This window comes from Lagenorhynchus albirostris, chromosome 1 (assembly GCF_949774975.1).
Source record: "Lagenorhynchus albirostris chromosome 1, mLagAlb1.1, whole genome shotgun sequence".
Lineage (NCBI taxonomy): Eukaryota > Metazoa > Chordata > Mammalia > Artiodactyla > Delphinidae > Lagenorhynchus > Lagenorhynchus albirostris.
In genome coordinates, this window is record NC_083095.1 from 176,958,037 (window position 1) to 176,976,740 (window position 18,704).

Consider the following 18,704-nt stretch of genomic DNA (forward strand, 5'->3'; position numbering starts at 1 on the left):
CCAATTGAGTTTAAGCCATTTTATAAGGTATTCTAGATACTTTAATAAGTTAAAATATGTGCCTTGGTATATTTATGATCTAGTGGGGCATATAACTTCATATTCAATGAATTAAAATCTAATATGAAAAATGCATCTAAAAAGTTATGTATAGGGCTTCCCTGGTGGCTCAGTGGTTGAGAGTCCGCCTGCTGATGCAGGGGACGCGGGTTCGTGCCCTGGTCCGGGAGGATCCCACATGCCGCAGAGCGGCTGGGCCCGTGAGCCATGGCCGCTGAGCCTGCGCGTCCGGAGCCTGTGCTCCGCAACAGGAGAGGCCACAACAATGAGAGGCCTGCGTACCGCAAAAAAAATAATAAAAATAAAATAAAAATAAAAAGTTATGTATAAAATGCTATGGAATTCTTAAGTGAGGGGGTGATTTTGAATCGGGATTTTGAGTGTAGGAATTTAAGAAGGCTTGGAAATGAGAGTGTACTTGAGATATGTTGTGGAAGGTAAATCAAAGTGGTATAGGGGAAAGACCAAGAGTAGAGGTTATATGTGTGCTCAGGAGAAAGACCAGTGTAAGGGAGACAGAAAATAAAGTACATGATGTATCCAAGTAACTGCATGAACACAGACGATGGGTATAAATCTCGGTGTCTGAGTAAAGTAATATATGAAAGATGAAGCTGGATATTAGTATAGAAAGTTATTTCTCAGATCCTGATGAATTGAGAATTTTATCCATAGAATGGTGGTGAACAAATTATGGCCTGTGGGCCACTTCTGGTCTGATGCCTGTTTTTGTTAATATAGTTGTATGGGGAACATGGCTATAATCATTCATTTAAGCAGTCCATAGATGCTTTTATGCCACAAAGACAGAGCTGATAATTGTAACAAAGACCGTATAGCCCACAAAGCCTAAAATATTTACCGTATGGCCTTTACAGAAAAATATTCTCTGATCCCGGTTATATACCAATTCAGTATGAAAGACCACTCTGGGTGATCTCGGAGAAGACAGCAGTGAGTGGTTCTGAAGGGAGATCTTAGTTTCCTGCCCAGGAATTGAACCTGGGTAGCCTGGATGAAAACCAGGAATCCTAGCCACTAGACCACCAGGGGCTAGGGGCTAGAAGCAAAGTGGCCCTAGCTCTTTCCCCTATTTGAAAGCAAGAATGTTTAAGGAGGCAAAAACTGTAAAAACAGGTACAAAATTTATTATTGGAGACACAGCATAACATGTGGGAGAGCACACAGACAAACAGTTTGTTTAAGACAGCAGCAAGGCAGAAATACACATCCAGAGAGAAAGGGTATGGTGTCCTCTCTAAGAAGGAGAATAGTAAGTCAGAAGCAAAGCAGGGATACACACCTGGAGGGGACTGGGGGCATCCTGAATGAAGAGTGCTGTAAAGACATGATTTAATTCACTTACACAGGACAGTCCTTCCAGGTCTTTGTTTACCTTTGGCCAATTTTCTCGTGTTTTTTCACACCTGAATGTTTCCAGGACCGTCCCCAACATGCGTGCTCAACTTTTTGCTAAGATTGATCCCACCACAGAGGCCTGTGGGTGCATGTGCACACATATTATGGGGTGGTGCCCCTCTCCCTTTTTGACCCCCAAGAAGCCTTCCTGCACATGTGCAGAGGGAAGTCTTCCTTGACCTCAGGAGTGGGCACCTTATCTCTTTACCTCAGCAGAGCTCAGCTTCTGCCACTAGCTTTGTCCTTGGAGTTCCTGGGTGAGAACAAAGCTTCAATTTTACTCCACTTGACAAGCACCAGCTGGGCCCATCTATCTCCCCCCTCCTGTGGACTGTTAGTTACAAATACATAACGATATAAAAGAGCTTGCACCAGAATGCAAATTGATTCACTGCTTCAATTATCAAGAAAGTCTCACTATGAAAAAAAGTGTCCGCTGATCTGACAGTGTGTGTAATGAACTGATGTGTATTTTACTGTGGCTTCTTATTTACTTGCAATCCAGGAACATACGGTTTAGTTCAAGGATCTCACTTTGAGTCAGTAAAGGTGTGTTGAAGATTTCTAGCAGGATGGTAGGATCAGATGTGTATTATAAAGAACCAATAAGGTCAAATAGAAACATTTTTGTTTGTTTGTCTCTTCTGCAATACTCCAACAGAGTCTAGAGGGTGTGTGTGGAATTTTGGAGTCCGCCAGAGCCGGTTTCAAACCTTGGTTGGTGGGGTGGGAGGATGGAGGGGAAGCATGCCTTGACATTCAAGAAGGAATGTTCCTTTTTCCTTAATTTATATTCTAAAAATCCCACATAAGGACTCTTGAGTGTTCCGTCTTATTTAAGAAGCTCCAGCAGTTGGTGGGTCAGACCGTGGAGTTGGTGGGAGGGGCGGGGAGCAGTTGCACATAGCAAGGTTGGTGCACCACAGACACGAGGGTAGTACTGTGGAAACCCCTAGGAGGATTGTACTGTTGAACAGTTTGTATTTTCTGTTTCTCATGAAAGTAATCAAGTTCATGACAACTTTCAGTAGCTCATATCCCATCAGGTATGTTATAACAGCCTACATCATCATAATCAGTCACAGGCTATAGCTCAACCCAAAGGATAAGCCTGAAGAATATGTCCCTTATACTGTACAAGTATTAAAGGTCAATTGACCTAACTCAAGAATATTTTTATTTGTCCAAGAAGGGTATTTTTTCTTATTAATTTAATTAGGGTGAATACCCAGGAGATTCTCAAATAAGGGGGAAAAATGTCAATTTTTAAATTGCTTAATTTGTGTAATATTAAGACTTTAGAAACTGATTATCCTATGAGGCTTAGGCAGCGTTCTTTAAAATAGCTTGGACTATAAATCAGATCTCTTTTAATAAGTGACTTTTTAATGACTTATGCATCATCGCCTGGGATCTTTATTTTCGCAACACCTGAGTGTAAAGCACTGCTTTCTTTAAACCTTTACTACTGTGTGGTTTATGATGTGTTTTGTTAGGAAAGGTATATTTCTATAAAACATCCTCCTTCCAGCCCTGTTTGAGAAATGACAATTTGAAGGCTGGTAGAGAGATGCTGATACTTTACGAGTGACAGCACTGTTAGGTGTGATCATTACTGCTGTATTCATCCCAGGAGGGCAGTTGATTTCCTTTGCAGGTACATGCTCAGATAATCTCATCTCAGACATAGGCAAGTGTTCGTATAATTCTTCATTTTTCCATTAGGAATCAGGCATACATCATGTGTCCCCAATTAATGCATAAAAGACTGGCGACCGAATGATATACTTTTACACTAGTCCAGTGTTTGTGGGGCAGTGTAAAAACACAAATGTAGTTTTGTTAATTGCATTTTTCAAATTGATCTTCTGGCATGTCTCCCTTTCTTCGTTTTCCTTGCAATTGAAATATATATATTTCAAGGATATATAATTATAAAGAATTGTTTCAATAATTTATTTTAAATTTATTATTGTGACTGAATTTTTTCAAGTTATACTGTATTGAGGAAATTAAACATTAACATTTTTCATCGTGTAGTTCCTGGGAAATTAGTACAGGGACCTCCAGTTGAAGAACCATTGAGTAGATGCTTTTATCATTACTAGAATTGTGACTTTTAGTCACTTAATTCTTACATGGTCTCTAACATTGTTCTGTCTTTTTATGTTTTTTTCTCCCCCAGCCTGGAATATATTATGATCAACTTTTCCTGTGTAATTTTATCTGACTCTACAGTTCTGTCACTCCATTGGTCTATTTATTTCCACATGTGCTGTACTGATTTTAAACTACCTTGTGTATTTTGTTTATCAAGTACTTTTGGAGAATCTACTGTGAACCAGGCACTGTGTAGGAAAGAAAATAGCCGTGGCCCCCAAACAAAGATAAAAACATATTAGCATTTGGGGACATTTCATTCTGTTCTTCCTTGTATGTATGTAGTTATATAATATGTATGTAGAAAGACATACACACACTACAAACACACAGGCATTGTTGAACGTCTGGCATAGTGCATGACATATAGTAGGTAGTAAGTGTAACATTCGTTAAATGGGATGCAAATGTTTTCTCCCATTCACTGGTTGGCCTTGATCATCATATTGGTATCTCTGATAAACTGAAATCCTTAATTTGAATACAGTCCTATTTTTTGTATTTCCCCTTATGGATAGTAATCCTTATATATTATTAAAAATTAATTCTCAGTCTCATATCATGAAGATATTGTTATGTATCTTAGGCAAGCTTTGTTGTTTTACCTTTCACATTTCAGGTACATTCTACCTGCAGTTTATTATTTTTGAATGCTGTGAAATAGGGGTCAAGGTTTGTTTTTTCCCCACAAGGCTACCTAATTTATTCAATCCACATTGAAAAGATTGTCCTTTCCTTCACAGCTCTGAAGAGCTAAGCTTTTCATAAATCAGATGTATAAATATATGTAGAATTTTCAGGACTCTTTTATCCATTTCTCTGGCCCATTTTTCCGTCTTTACTTCAATACCACCCTGTCTTGATTATTCTACCATTATAATGAATCAGTATCTGATAGAGTAAATTGTCTAACTTTGTTCTCCTTTGTGATAAAATTGGCCATTCTTAGTCCTTTGGATTTCCATATTAAGCTTAGAATCAGTTTGTCAATTTTGGGGAAAATATATCTACTAAAATTGTACTGGATCACAGTGAATCTGTGAACCAATGAAGAATTCATGTATTCATCTTTGTTCTTAGCATCTGTGGGGTCCTGGGATATTAAACACACACAAGGAACAAAGCTGGAACTTTCTATTCATTGACACACAATTCAGACAAATTAATATAATAATCCTAGCTCTTAAAAGCAGTCTTAATTCATACCCTGTGTAGTTCACAGGGCACTGAATTCTTTATTAGCAGCAACTAATGACATAAACATAACCACAAATCACAACTACCATTTATTAAATATGTAAGATGGGCCAGTACTGGGATAGAAAGTCCACTTATTTTATTTCTAACTCCTAGTAGTACCATGGAGCTATCCTGTTTTATAAATGAAGAAACGGATAGGTTCAGAGAGGTTGAATAACCTGCCTAATGTTGCCCGTCTAGTAAGTGCTGAGGTCAGAGGCCAGCCCTGCCATGTCTTTTGCCCACAGCACATTCCCAGTGCCTTGGACAAGTAACACTGGAAAGACTGACTCAATAAATACGTGGTGACTGAATGAATACCTCTCTCTTTCGCTCCATCTATTTTCTATTAATGATTCATGTCTTTTCTCAAAAAAAAAAAAGATAAAACTTTCAAAATGGTTTTAATAAGTAGCAAGTTTAAACTCCATGGTGCTAGTATCACATGTGGTGAAAAAGTGGTGTGAAATATAATTAATCACAGAGATTAAAGAGTGCCAGAATGTCCGAATGTTGAGGAATCACTTCCTTATTTAATATTTCAAAAATAGCATGTCTTTAATGTTTTATTATGTCTTTTTTGAATTGGTAATTAAAGTGGGGGCATAAACTCTATCCCTTATGGCAAGATTACATTGATATTTAAGTGTTTCCATCACTATTTTCCCTCTCTGGTTTGGAACTAGGGGAAAAAAAAGACACACTTTAAAAATTATCTACCCACTTAAGCCAGATGATGGAGAGACTTGAGTCCTGATAACAGTGTTTGTGCCCCTGGATCCAACTGTGCCTGAAGCTAGTGTATCCCCTGTACTTTTCAGTTGTGTGAACTAATAAATACCCTTCTTTACTTAAAACAACATTAAAAGGTTATCTACCTGCTTATTAAAATATGTTTAAGTAAAACTTACCTAAATTAATAGATAAAATAAATTTGAACCTGAAAGCCTTTTAGACCAGTGAGTAGAACTCCAAGACAGTTTCCTTTCTCTTTTTCATACTTTAATTATTTATATTTTTGTTCTTTTTATGCCTCTTCTAAATGTATTCAATGCTTCAATGTCTCATTTTACCCACATAAAAAAACTCTACAAAACTGATCAGAGTATCAGCAGTATTATTATAAAAAAATCAACCAAGTTATTACATATTAGACCTAATGATTTCAACCTTTACCATAATTTTTGTACATTGTACCAATGGACACATGGATTCAAAATCAAAATAGTAGAATTATTTATGCATCACCATTGTTCTAAAAACATTGTTATACTTTTAGGAGAAATTTTAGAACAATAAAATGTGGTTAATGACAAACTGTATTTTATGATTTTCTTTTTTTACCTGATAAATGCATCATTCTTTCCCCAGAAATACTGCAGATGGCTGGTACCTGTATGCTGATAGCTCAAATGGAAAGTTTGGTGACATGGCTGACATTCTCACTCCTGTTATTTCACGCACGGGACCAAAATGTACCCTGGTGTTCTGGACTCATATGAATGGTGCCACAGTTGGTTCTCTCCAGGTACTGCTTAGGCAATTGCATTCTCTGAATTTCTTCTACAAAAATTCATATTGTATAATTCAGTGTTATTAAAATATGTAGTCTGCTAATAAATGAAAATGGACAGTTATCAACACTTCACTGGTTTGAGAACAGTATGATTGAAAAAAAGCTTTAGTAGAATTGGACCTGAATGGCTAATAGGATTTCTTTAAACTATTCTATTTATGATTATGGTCTTTATTCTGAGGTTGCAGCTTCTGTGTAATACTGTTTTACCCTTGAAATATGTCATATAGGTTTCAGTATCAATATTCTGAGAATAACACAATCAAATGAATATATACATTTTGGTGATATTCGGATGTGCCTTCTTGCTGTCTTTGATATAGTGGTGCTACATTCTCCAATATTCTCTTTCAAATTGTTTTTTTGTAAAAAAAGAAATTAAATTGTTTCATACTCACAAAAGGTTGCAAGAATCTCACAGACAACTGCATTCTACCTTTCACTCAGAGATTCTGGTTTTTTGCCCATTGTCCCAATAACATCTTTTATAGGAAAAATTGAGTTGAATACAGAATTACTTATCACACTCCATTGTTATTTCTTTCTAGTGTCTTTATTTTTTATAAATTTATTTATTTTTATTTTATTTTTGGCTGCGTTGGGTCTTCGTTGTTGCATGCAGGCTGTCTCTAGTTGTGGCAAGCAGGGGGGCTACTCTTCGTTATGGTGCACAGGCTTCTCATTGCAGTGGCTTCTTGTTGTGGGGCACAGGCTCTAGGCACGCAGGCTTCAGTCGTGTGGCACGTGGGCTCAGTAGTTGTGGCTCGCAGGCTCTAGAGCTCAGGCTCAGTAGTTGTGGCACATGGGCTTAGTTGCTCCGTGGCATGTGGGATCTTCCCGGACCAGGGATGGAACCCGTGTCCCCTGCATTGGCAGGTGGATTCTCAACCACCACACCACCAGGGAAGTCCCTAGTGTCTTTAAAACTGAAGTAATTCCTTCATTTCCCTTAAACTTTATGATCTTGATATTTTTAAAGGTTATAATCCAGTCATTTTGTGAAACGTCCTTCAAATTGGATTTGTTCAATGTTAAGCATGTTTTTCCCTGTAATATCACCAATATTGTATTATTTTTATTGTATCCCATTGGTTAGTACATGATGTCTATTGGTCTCAGTACTTTTGTTCCCTTTGTTATCAATAAATATTTTGTGATGAGATATTTTGAGAGTATGTAAAATCCTGATCTCAACTCAATTATACCCACTAATGTTTGCTTCCTTTAGTATTTTTTGCCACATTAATTTTACTATGATGATTGCCTATTTGTGTCTAACTCCATTATTCTGTCTACATTTGTAGGTTGGTTTTCTCTTGTTAGAAAAATTCTCCATTTATTGATTTATATCAGTGTGGACTCATGGATTCCTATTTTATCCAATTTGTTGTCAACCCTGTTACTATTTATTGGTTCTTACATTGTCCCAGATTCAGTTATAGGAGACCCTTTAAACTGACTTCTATGTCTCTTTGACAAGTCCAGTCATTCTTTGATCATTTCCTTTCTTTCTGGCCAAGAAGATGTTCCAGACTCATCTTTTTGTTATCCTGTTCCATCCCTGGAGGTAACTATTTTTCCAGGGGGGTCCTGGTTTCTTTTAGATGACCAAGTTATAGGGACAAAACAGAAAGAGGTTCTGCAATTTTAATGCAGATCCCCTAGATCCTGTCTTCCCCTATTAGACATGCATTATATAATAGATAAGGTTTGTAAGTATATGTATAGACACATCATTTACACAGAGAAGCCAACTCAATTTTGAAGCATCTCCGTTTATACTCTGTTTCATAGCTTATGTGACATTTTCCAAGAAGCCATGTCTGAAAAATAAATCCCCAGATTTCAGAATTGTTTACATGAGCAGTTTTAGACCAGGGATATCTCGCTAAAAGCAGCCATAGATAAGGTCTCTCCCCCTGTCAAATAGCATTAATTTGTTTTCCAAAAAGTCTGTGTTTAGTATATTTGCAAAGAGATTACACTTGGGCTGCCTGCTTTATTTTTCCCCAATAAATAGAAGTAGACTGCAGATCAGCTGCTTAACCACTTCTTTCCTAGTAGCTTGATGTAATTTTAATATTAGGTATTTTTTTTTATTTTTTAACTGTCTTATTCTACGATTTTCCTGGCCATGTTAAATATTATTTTCCTCCCCAAATTAGATAAACATATTTTAAAAATGCTGTTACTTTTTTTTAATTGGAAACATGTTAAATGTATAAAGTAATTTTGGAAGAACAGTTTTATTTATTATAGGTGAGACTTCTCACCAAAAACAGTTTAAGAGTAAACTTGTTTGTGTATATGTATGTGTGCATGTTTAATAATCTGAAAGCATCCAAGTAGTCTTGTGGATTGATGTGACAATTTACCATTTGTGTCTCATTGAGTTTTTAAAAATGGTTTTAGACAAAACAATCAATACAGCTAACTACAGGGTTTGCATCAGAAAAATGAGAATTACTTACCAGGTATATTTTGTGGTTGAGATTAATTATCTGAAATAGGCTTTCATTTTTTCAGAATAAGATTTTGTGTTAGTAGATGAAAAATTATAAAACAACCTTAAAATTTTATAAGTAGTTAATTATAAAATAATTAAAATGGTAATACATATGATCCTTATTTTGTGCACAGCTGAGTAAAATAACATTAAATGTTGCATTACTATGTTGCATGAACACAGTTAAATACATCATCTACGTACATCATCTAATACATCTAATACATCATCTATTAAATACATCATCTAAGTCAGTTATTTTAAAATGTGGAACTCTACTGCTCTTCCCTATTTAATTACTTTCTTCATGGCTCATTTTGTGTCATTCTAAAAGAAGAGCCATGATCATTTGTTTGCTGAGATGATTCTCAATTTCCCTTTAGAATGAGGGTCCATTTGTTGGGTGGGGAGCTCTTGCTGGCTTAGTTGAGTAGCTGCCCACTCACATCACCCATATGTGCTGTTGGAATTGAATGGACTCCCATTGTAACATCACCATCCCCACTGAACCTAATGTCATTCTCAAAACTGTGTTTAGTAAACAATTCTGTGCTTTTCATGTGACTACATGAATATTATTTAATATTGAGACTTCCAATTGTTCTTGCTGTCAGATTTTTAAAAACTAAGGTAGTTAAGAGTTCTTAATCAAATGGTGCCAGGTAACTTCAGACTTGACTGACAGATATTCATGCACAACTTTATTACACAAAGCTCATGAGGTACCCTGGGGACACAGTGCTGTTCTAGAAAACAAAGACATCTAATGAAAAATGTCTGAGCTTTTCTCTCAGGGATTCATGTTGATATTAAAATGAAAAAAAATTACTGGGAGAATTCTATATGTTTAGAATCTGTCAAGGTAAAATATTTCAGCACTTCTTACTTGATTTATCTCTGCAGGTACTCAGCAAGATAGACAATGTTACTTCTAAACTGTGGGCTCAAAGCGGACAGCAAGGTGCACAGTGGAAAAAAATAGAGGTGTTTTTAGGCGTTCATTCGCATATACAGGTTTGTAATCCAAGTATTTAGGTGATGATTGAGTTTTGTTGATTCTTTAATTTTAATTTATTTCCTCTACCCCTTGTCTTCTTGTCTCTCTTTCCCTTTCTGATGTACTGTATGAACACTCACCACTCCATACAGCATTTTCCGTAAGGAATTTGCGGTTCTGAAATGCCCTAATTTTTTTTCCCAAAGAGGCAACCATTTTTCTAGGAACATCTCATTTTAGTGACAACCATCTCCTGCCTCCACGATCAGGCTCCTACATATTAAGAACACCCCCCACTATTTTGCAAATATATTCTCAGAGACTGCAGAGTAATTACATTAGTTTATTTCAAACCCAATTAAAGAGACCTTTGAAAGCACACTATATTGTTGAACCTTATTAGAGAAAATAGATTTACTTGACTGAAAAATATTTTCAGAGGCACAAAACTGGGTGATGCTGTATTTGTCTTCATGTACATTACAATAATATTAAGAGGATAAGACCCAAAAATAAAGGGAAAGAACAAGTAATACATAGAATAAAAAGTTTAAACTGAAAGTAATTATATGCCAAGATATTTAGTGTGAATTTTATTTTTTTATGGATTATCAGGAAAACAGGAGCTCCATGGATGTGTGTGTTTTCTGCTTTTGGAGTCTTTGCTTGTTTTGTTTTGTTTTGTTTTGTTTTTGACAGAAGGGGTGTTTATTGGAAGGTAAAGCTTAGCTATTAAGATTTAAGATTAGATAAGGGAGAGTGGGAATCCAGAGCCATTTATGTCAGAGAACATTTTTTCTTAGTCATAACTGCACAGGGCTTAATTCCTTGAATTTAGAGCCACTTATCTATAGGTACAAGCTATAATATCTTTGCTAATTATACAGAGGACTGGAAATGCAATATGTAGCGAGAGTAACCGAATCAGCTGTGAATATTCAGTAACTGTATCTACAATCACATGCCATATCTGATAGATCAGCCCCTTTCAACTCCACTGGAAGCACAGGCTAGATACAGCTGTTTAAAGGCATTGATACAACATTATCCCCAATTTCTTAGAATGTTAGCTATAATAAATCCCATATATTTTTGACCTCTTGCTGGGACCCAGTTTTCTTATGGGTCATTTGTAGATAATTTAGGAAATGGATAAGAAGTAAGTTCAACCTGAAGAAGAAAAGACTAGACAGCAGTTTAGTGGCCTTGCACAGTATGAAATTTATCATTAAGAGGATTCCACCTGTTTAGCCTCCAAGTCCTTTTAACTGAGGCAAGAAGAATCATCAGCAAGAACATGCAGAAGGCTGTGCTGCTGCCAGGCATCGGCTTCCACTTCAGGCAGTGAATTCTTAACTAGTCTGTGCAAGTAGAATATTTGCATGGTAAAATCATGTTCAAAGCAACATTAAGGGCTTCCCTGGTGGCGCAGTGGTTGAGAGTCTGCCTGCCGATGCACGAACATGGGTTCGTGCCCCGGTCCGGAAGGATCCCACATGCCATGGAGCGGCTAGGCCCGTGAGCCATGGCCGCTGAGCCTGCGCATCCGGAGCCTGTGCTCCGCAACGGGAGAGGCCACAACAGTGAGAGGCCCACGTACCGCAAAAAACAAAACAAAACAAAACAAACAAAAACAAACAAACAAACAAAAACATTAAGAGGGATTTAAGGAGAGGGATCAATTATTGATTTAGTCTTTCTGAAATTTAATTTTTCACATTGAAATTTGAAGAGAAATACGCCCATGTTGTTTGACTCTTAAAATGAAATATTAATGGTTTCTGAATATTTGATGTTTAATGTGATTCATTCATTCCTTCAGTAAAAACATCAAGAACCTACTATGTGCAAGCACCTTACTATGCACTGGAGAAATAGTAGTGAGACACACATGCTATCCATGCTTCTTCCATTTTTACAGTATCAGTCCCTTTAGCCTCAGAAACATGAGCGCCTTTAACCCTTGAGTAAAAGTATACAGCATTGGGTAGTTTTCACAGTTATATTTGGGAACCCCCAATTTAAACATAGCGTTTAATTATAATAATTTTTATAACTAGAGCAATCACATACCTGGCACTTACTAAGAGCTAAGTTCTGTTCTATGAACAAAAAATTTACTCCTGTAACTGTATGAGGTACCTACCTTTATTACCTGCATTTTATAGATTAGGCACAGAAATACCTAGAACTTGGATAACTTGCCCTACTTATATAACTGCAATGGCAGTGATACGCTTTAAACACAGGCAGGTCATCTACAAGTCCATAATACAAATGCTATGCTCTATTGCTTTGTAAATTTTACAGAATGATTGACCCAGCTTTTATTTTACCAGAAAAAAATATATCATAATTGCTCTTGAAAAAAAGTTTAATCACATTCAGTATTAAAGTCTATGGAATCTTAACCAACATCGTGTGGCATTGGATTATCTGATTTCTTAATCACAGAGCATTGTCTCACAGATTTAAATTAAATGTTCAGATATATCCAGATAATACAGTACCTTTTTCAATTTGTGTATCCATGTTTTTCTTGGGCTCAATTTTCTTATAAAAGAGTTGTAGTCATTATTCTTTCTAGTTTCACCTCGTCTTAATCACATCCAAGCTCTTAATCTATCTTACAAATTTATTTTTCTTTTCCAGCACATCTTCTCTGAAGAAAACAAATGTATGCCTTTTATGTAAATTTGATACATGAATTTATATAAAAATTGTACATTTATTTGCTTTTTTATAATAATGTGAAAGGCATGATTTTCAGTTATTCTATTCTCTCATCTTAAAAGGAAAACAACTAGGTTTTCATACAATAGTATAAAAGCATAACACATCTTAAGGAAAAACTACTTCTTTCAAGAAAAGTAATTGATTAGATTTGGTAAAAAGATGTTTGGGAATTTGATGACAATAACTATGTTGTATAAAAATCATGGAGGTAAATTGGTATTTCTTGTTAATGCATCTCTAATTGTCCTAAATTTACTTTAAAATATATGAATATTTCTTATGCTAACACACAAATACATATTTAACTTGCAGACAAATTCAATAGAAGCTGTCTGAATTCGTTTCACTTTGAAAACTTTAGTGAGTCCTGTGACTAAGTTTCATCAGTTCTATCAAAGTCTGTAGAAGTGGGATCTCACTGTCCAGCAGTGGCACACAGGAGGATTTCATTCATCACATACATTAATCAAAGGCACATCACAATCCTTTCAAGTCCAAAGATGCGGCCAATTAAAAAAATTCAGTTTTGAGGTTCGACATATTTTCGATTTCAAATAGTTGAGTTGAACAGATCAGAGGAATGGCAAGAAGTGGATGAAATAAAGTAAAAGATATGCTTGCATCTTCTGTCTCTTGGTGCATTCCATCACCTGGTTGATGGATGTGCTTCCACGTGTGATGAGGCTGTCAGAAGTGAGCAGGTTTTGTTTTGGGTCTGCGAGTTGCAGAGGCTGCAGTGGTAGGTGACTCCTGCCAGTTTCTTAGGCCCTGTATCCTAAAAATCTAGACAAGAGACAATGGTGTTGCCACTCCCACATCCTTACCTGGTGAGTGTGGTAGAGATCTTCGATATCCCTCAAACTTCCTGGGTCAGTTTCATCGTAGGGATTACGGGGTCATTTTTTATCAGATTCAAGCCCTTACGTTCTGTACTGTATTTACTGTTTGCCCCAAGTTTTGGATTCCTGATGGACGAGTCAACTGATATTGGCTTTATTTTTTTTAAAGGTTGTCTTCAGGGCAAAACGTGGTATCAGTTACATAGGAGATGTAGCAGTGGATGATATTTCCTTTCAAGATTGTTCCCCCCTACTTAGCACAGACAGAACATGTACGGCTCAAGAATTCACATGCGCTAACAAGCACTGCATTGCCAGGGACAAGCTGTGTGATTTTGTGAACGATTGTGCTGATAATTCAGATGAGACTCCTTTCATCTGTGGTGAGTGGAAGTGTTCTGTCTCCTTACTTTTGCCTTTGTCTTCCACAACCTTCCTCTGTGCAATGGGTTCATTGATGAAAAACACAGAGTATATATAACTCAGCAGCCAAGGCAGGTAAGGTGATTTAACCATTTAAATTCCTTTCTCCCTCTCAGTACTTAATTTAGAACCGAAAGTCATTTAAAACTAATCAATGGCTTTCTGTTTGTATGTGAAGAATTGGAGATTAACTGGAAAACAGGTGTCTTCAAAGACAAACGGTATGCAAACAAGTATTTTCCATATGAAATAAATTTTTGGAAAGAAGGCAAGCAAAACGTCCATAAACGGCAATTCATGCCTTTGTGCTTTGATGGATTTCAAGGAGTTGTCATTCCCTTGGGTCGATTATGAGCTGGGATAAGTGGCTAAAAAACCAAAAAATCAATATCCAGATAATGTATAAAATAGACAGCGTGATCTCCTAAGGGAAACACATATCAGCTGTGTAATATTGTTACAAGAGATCAACTCATAATAAATGACACCTATTAAAATATCCTTAACTAAATGGGCCATATGTGCTCGTTCAGGGAAGTCTGTAAAATCATGGAACACAGTGCATGGTTGCCTCATTTCACTGCAAATGAAGTGAATGCAAATTGTCAGAACTAAGGTTGACAAATTATTCCACTATTACCAATAATAATTTCTGAGCTAGCGTACTACAGTTTGATCTCTTTTTTGCCTCTTGAAACCAAATCTGGAATCACAAGAACAACGTCAGTATATTAAGAGCTCACATTTACATAGAACTTTTAACTTTCAAAGCCCTTCTATCTACTGATCTCCACTTGATCTTCACAGAAACCCGAGGAGTAAGTGGGACAGGTATTATTAGTGCATTCCATGGATAAAGCTGCTGAACAAGAGTGGCTAAGATTTGGTCAAATTTCATAAAACTGGTACTGACAGAGTTGATCCTAGTTTCCAGGTACTTTGATTTATGATTCACTGCTTTGCCCAAGTCACCATACCACTTCTGTGTACAACTGAATCTTAGGAAAACCAAAAAAGTTGTGGATGTAGAAATCCTGTGTATATCCAATAACTATTTGTTTCTTCAAGTGTGGATTGTATCTTATAATATCAATTATTATTATTATATGAACCAAGCAAAACTGTTTGGCTAATCTTGTATTCTGTATTAATTTTTACCTTTATCTTACGAATATTTTTGCTGCGTTTTTAGTTATTTTCTGCATCAAATGCTTTTACAGTTTCTTCATTGCCATTTTCATTTGAGTATCTCAAATATCTATTAGCTAATCAGTCGAACAGAACAGATACTATGCTTTTGAATTTTATTTGTCATGTTGCCAACTTATCTCTTTCCCAAGATACGATTTAATGCAATGTTTTCAGTGTTTAAAGTATTTTATTTCTGGCTAAGTTTTCCTTGAACTCTTTGTATTTAGATAATAACTTCGCAAATATTTCTAGGAATCCTCTATCTGTGTTTGGGAGGGTATACTGATATACTAAGAGGGTCAGAGAAATGTACTGAAATTTATTGTCTTGGTAGTTCTTTTGTATGGAAAATAAAGACAAAAGTAATTACAAGCCCTTGGAGGGAAAATTTTATCAGAAGGTGCTTTCTGGTGAACTGATTGCCAAATCACTGTAACATTTGAATGGGGCTGTGATATCAGTAATACTGGAGCAAGAGAGATGAATTACTTCCAGATATTATATAAGAAGAAGAAAAAATTTTCAGCTCCTTAGAACAAATAAACAACCAAAAAGTTGGAACAAACCTTAAAAGTAACCCACATTTTGATATTGGTTCTTATTACATGAATATAATTTCTTTTTCTATAACACTGCTTATCTTATTATGTATTTAAAAATTCAATTGTATTCCTACGTTAATGGTTTTAAATGTTTTAATTATAGAGTGGCTAGAACCTGCTATATGAAATATGAGTGCTGTTATTTTTCCTGCATATACTATAAACTTTGATTCTTAATTAGACCCAGAACAATAGGAAGAAAAACTTAAAAAAAAAAATCACCATAGCAACTGACCTCAGAAGTTTGGCTGACAACCAACCAAGAATTTAGGCTTAGGTTTCATGATCTTTGGAACTTGTGTGAGATTTTTTGGTTTGTTTTGGGTGTTTGTTTTTTTTTTTGTTTTTTGTTTTTTTTTTGTGAGAAGTCTAAGTAAAGGCTGAACATGTATCACAACTCTAAAAAAACGTCTAAAATATCATTTGGTATAAATACACCACCTAGGAATAGAAGAAAGAATGAAACTGCTGAGCTCTTTGTAAAGGCATAGACTGTCTCTGACAAAGGAAAAGAAAATAATCCTTTATAAAACAAAAGTACCTGTGGCTTTAATTTTCTGTAGACCAATATAGGCTCAGAAAGCAAGATTTGGAAGAAAGATTAACTGGTTTCTTTTTTTGCTTTATAATATAAATATATCTAAAATATAGGACATAGTCAAAAAGAAAGTGATTGGTGTATCTGAGAAATCTGAAATCTTAGTTGAACATATTTTGCCATTGGTACAGAGGCTTCTTTGGCAAACAATCATATTTTTGTTTCTCTGTACTTTGCAATTAGCATATTTATTGGTGATACACAAGAGTATCTCAGGCATGCTCAAAATAATTTAATTCTGCACTGTGATTAGTAAGGATGCAGGATATTTGACCAGAATAATTAGTAAGTAATCTGAACCTAATGGGCACATGTAATACTGTATTTCCCAACTGCAGACCTCTATTTCAAGTACACACAGAATATATGTTATTAAGCACTAAGCAAACTTCAATAATTTTAAATGGATTAAAGTGACATGGATTACATCTTTTGAACTAGGCTGGAAATCAGCTGTAAGACAAAAGCTAGAAAATTCCCTGTTAGTTAGAAGACACATTTGATAACCCATCTCCTCACCAAAAAAATTACAGTAAAATTAGAAAATGTTTTAAATAAATAATAATAATAATAGTGCATTAAAAAACCTGTGGTATTTAGTTAAGAAAATGCTTAGTGAAAAATTTATATACTTAAATCCTTACCAAAGAAAGTAATTAGCTAATAATACAAATTAATAGAATAGAACACAAATGTCAGAGAGAGAGGATTTGGAAAGACTGATAACATTTTCAAGACGCTGTCAAGAATGATCAAGAGAAATCGAGAAGACAAAATATCGAATTAATTTAACATATATTTACTGAAAAGGTATATGTCAAGCAGTGTTTGAGACATCTAGTGTACATCCATAAATGAAACAGACAAAAATCATATTACCCATTCCCCTGTGTTAAACAGAAAATATTCTCTCTTCCTCTACACACACACACACACACACACACACACACACACACAGAATATCCGTGTGTGTGTATGTATATTACAGAGTTTGTCAGAAGTTGATAAGTGATACATTTTCTATGAGAAAATATAGAGTAAATTAAAGGAGATGAAAAATGGAAAGAGAGAAAATAGCAATATTAGGGAGCTTGATGAGTATAGGCCTGATGAAAGATATTTAAACAATTTTTTTTCATTTTACTTATTTATTCCCCCCCCCCAGTTTTACTGAGATATGATTACCATACAGCCCTGTATAAGTTTAAGGTATACATCATTGTGACTTATTTATATTGCGAAATGATTACCACAGTAAGTTTAGTGGTAATCCATTGACATCCATTTTCTCATATAGGTACAAAAAAATAAAAAGAGGAAAAAAATGTTTTTTCCCTTGAAATGAGGACCCTTAGGATCTAATCTCTTTCAAGTATACCATACAACAGTGCTAACTATAGTCATCGTGTTGTACATTACAGCCCTAGTACTTATTTATCTTGTAACTGGAAGTGTGTACCTTTGGACTCCCTTCATCTAATTCCCCCTCCTGGGCAGATTCTTGAAGGAGATCTGGGACTTAGCCAATACTTGTTGTTTTCTTTCTTTTTTTTTTTTTTTTTTAAATTATAGCCATCTTAGTGTGTATGAAGTAGAATCTCATTGTGGTTTTGATTTGTCCTTCCCTAATGACTACAACGTTAATCATCTTTTCTTGTGCTTATTGGCCATTTGTGTATGTTCTTTGGAGAACTGTCAAAGTACTTGGTGCTTTTCTTTACAGAATTGTGTGTTTTTTATTGTAGAGTTGTAAGAGTTATTTATATATTCTGGATATTAAGCCCTTATCATATGTATTATTTGCAAATATCTTCTCTCATTCTGGAGGCTGTCTTTTAAATTTTTCAATAGAATTTATTTTTTAAAGGAGTTGTAGGTTCACAGCGAAACTTAATCCCCATACATGCACAGCCGCCCCCCCCCCCCAGACTATCATGTCCCCCACTAGAGTGGTGATTTGTTACACGGGAGATGTCATTATCGCCACAGTCCATAGTTTACGTTAGGGTTCCCTCTTGGTGAAAGAGCACGTGATTAACAATAAATCAAACTCTTATACTCAGTTACTTATAGTAACCTTGCTAAAGTCATTACAAATATTTTTAAACACATTTTTTCCTATTGGATGAATGTTTCTAAAAATATCATTTTTTAATGTTACATCAATGTGCAATTTAACACTGCTGAAAAGTTATCTAAACTCAGTTACTCAAATCTTGGTCTAGAGACAAACAGCATTTTTGTCAGAAGTCAGGCCCCACCCCAGACTTAATCATAAACTGCATTTTAACAAGTATATGTGCACTAAAATTTGAGAGGCACTCATCTAAACAATACAAACATTTGAAAAATTTTCTG

At 35.5% G+C, this 18,704-nt stretch overlaps 1 protein-coding gene across 1 annotated transcript in view; it reads left to right on the forward strand.

The window, feature by feature from the left end:
• MALRD1 (MAM and LDL receptor class A domain containing 1) overlaps positions 1-18,704 on the forward strand; it is a 567,689-nt gene that overhangs the window by 206,283 nt on the left and 342,702 nt on the right. The window contains exons 22-24 of the mRNA XM_060121258.1: positions 6,250-6,406; positions 9,864-9,974; positions 13,702-13,915. Coding sequence (XP_059977241.1) covers positions 6,250-6,406; positions 9,864-9,974; positions 13,702-13,915 — 482 coding nt within the window. The remainder of the gene's footprint in view (positions 1-6,249; positions 6,407-9,863; positions 9,975-13,701; positions 13,916-18,704) is intronic.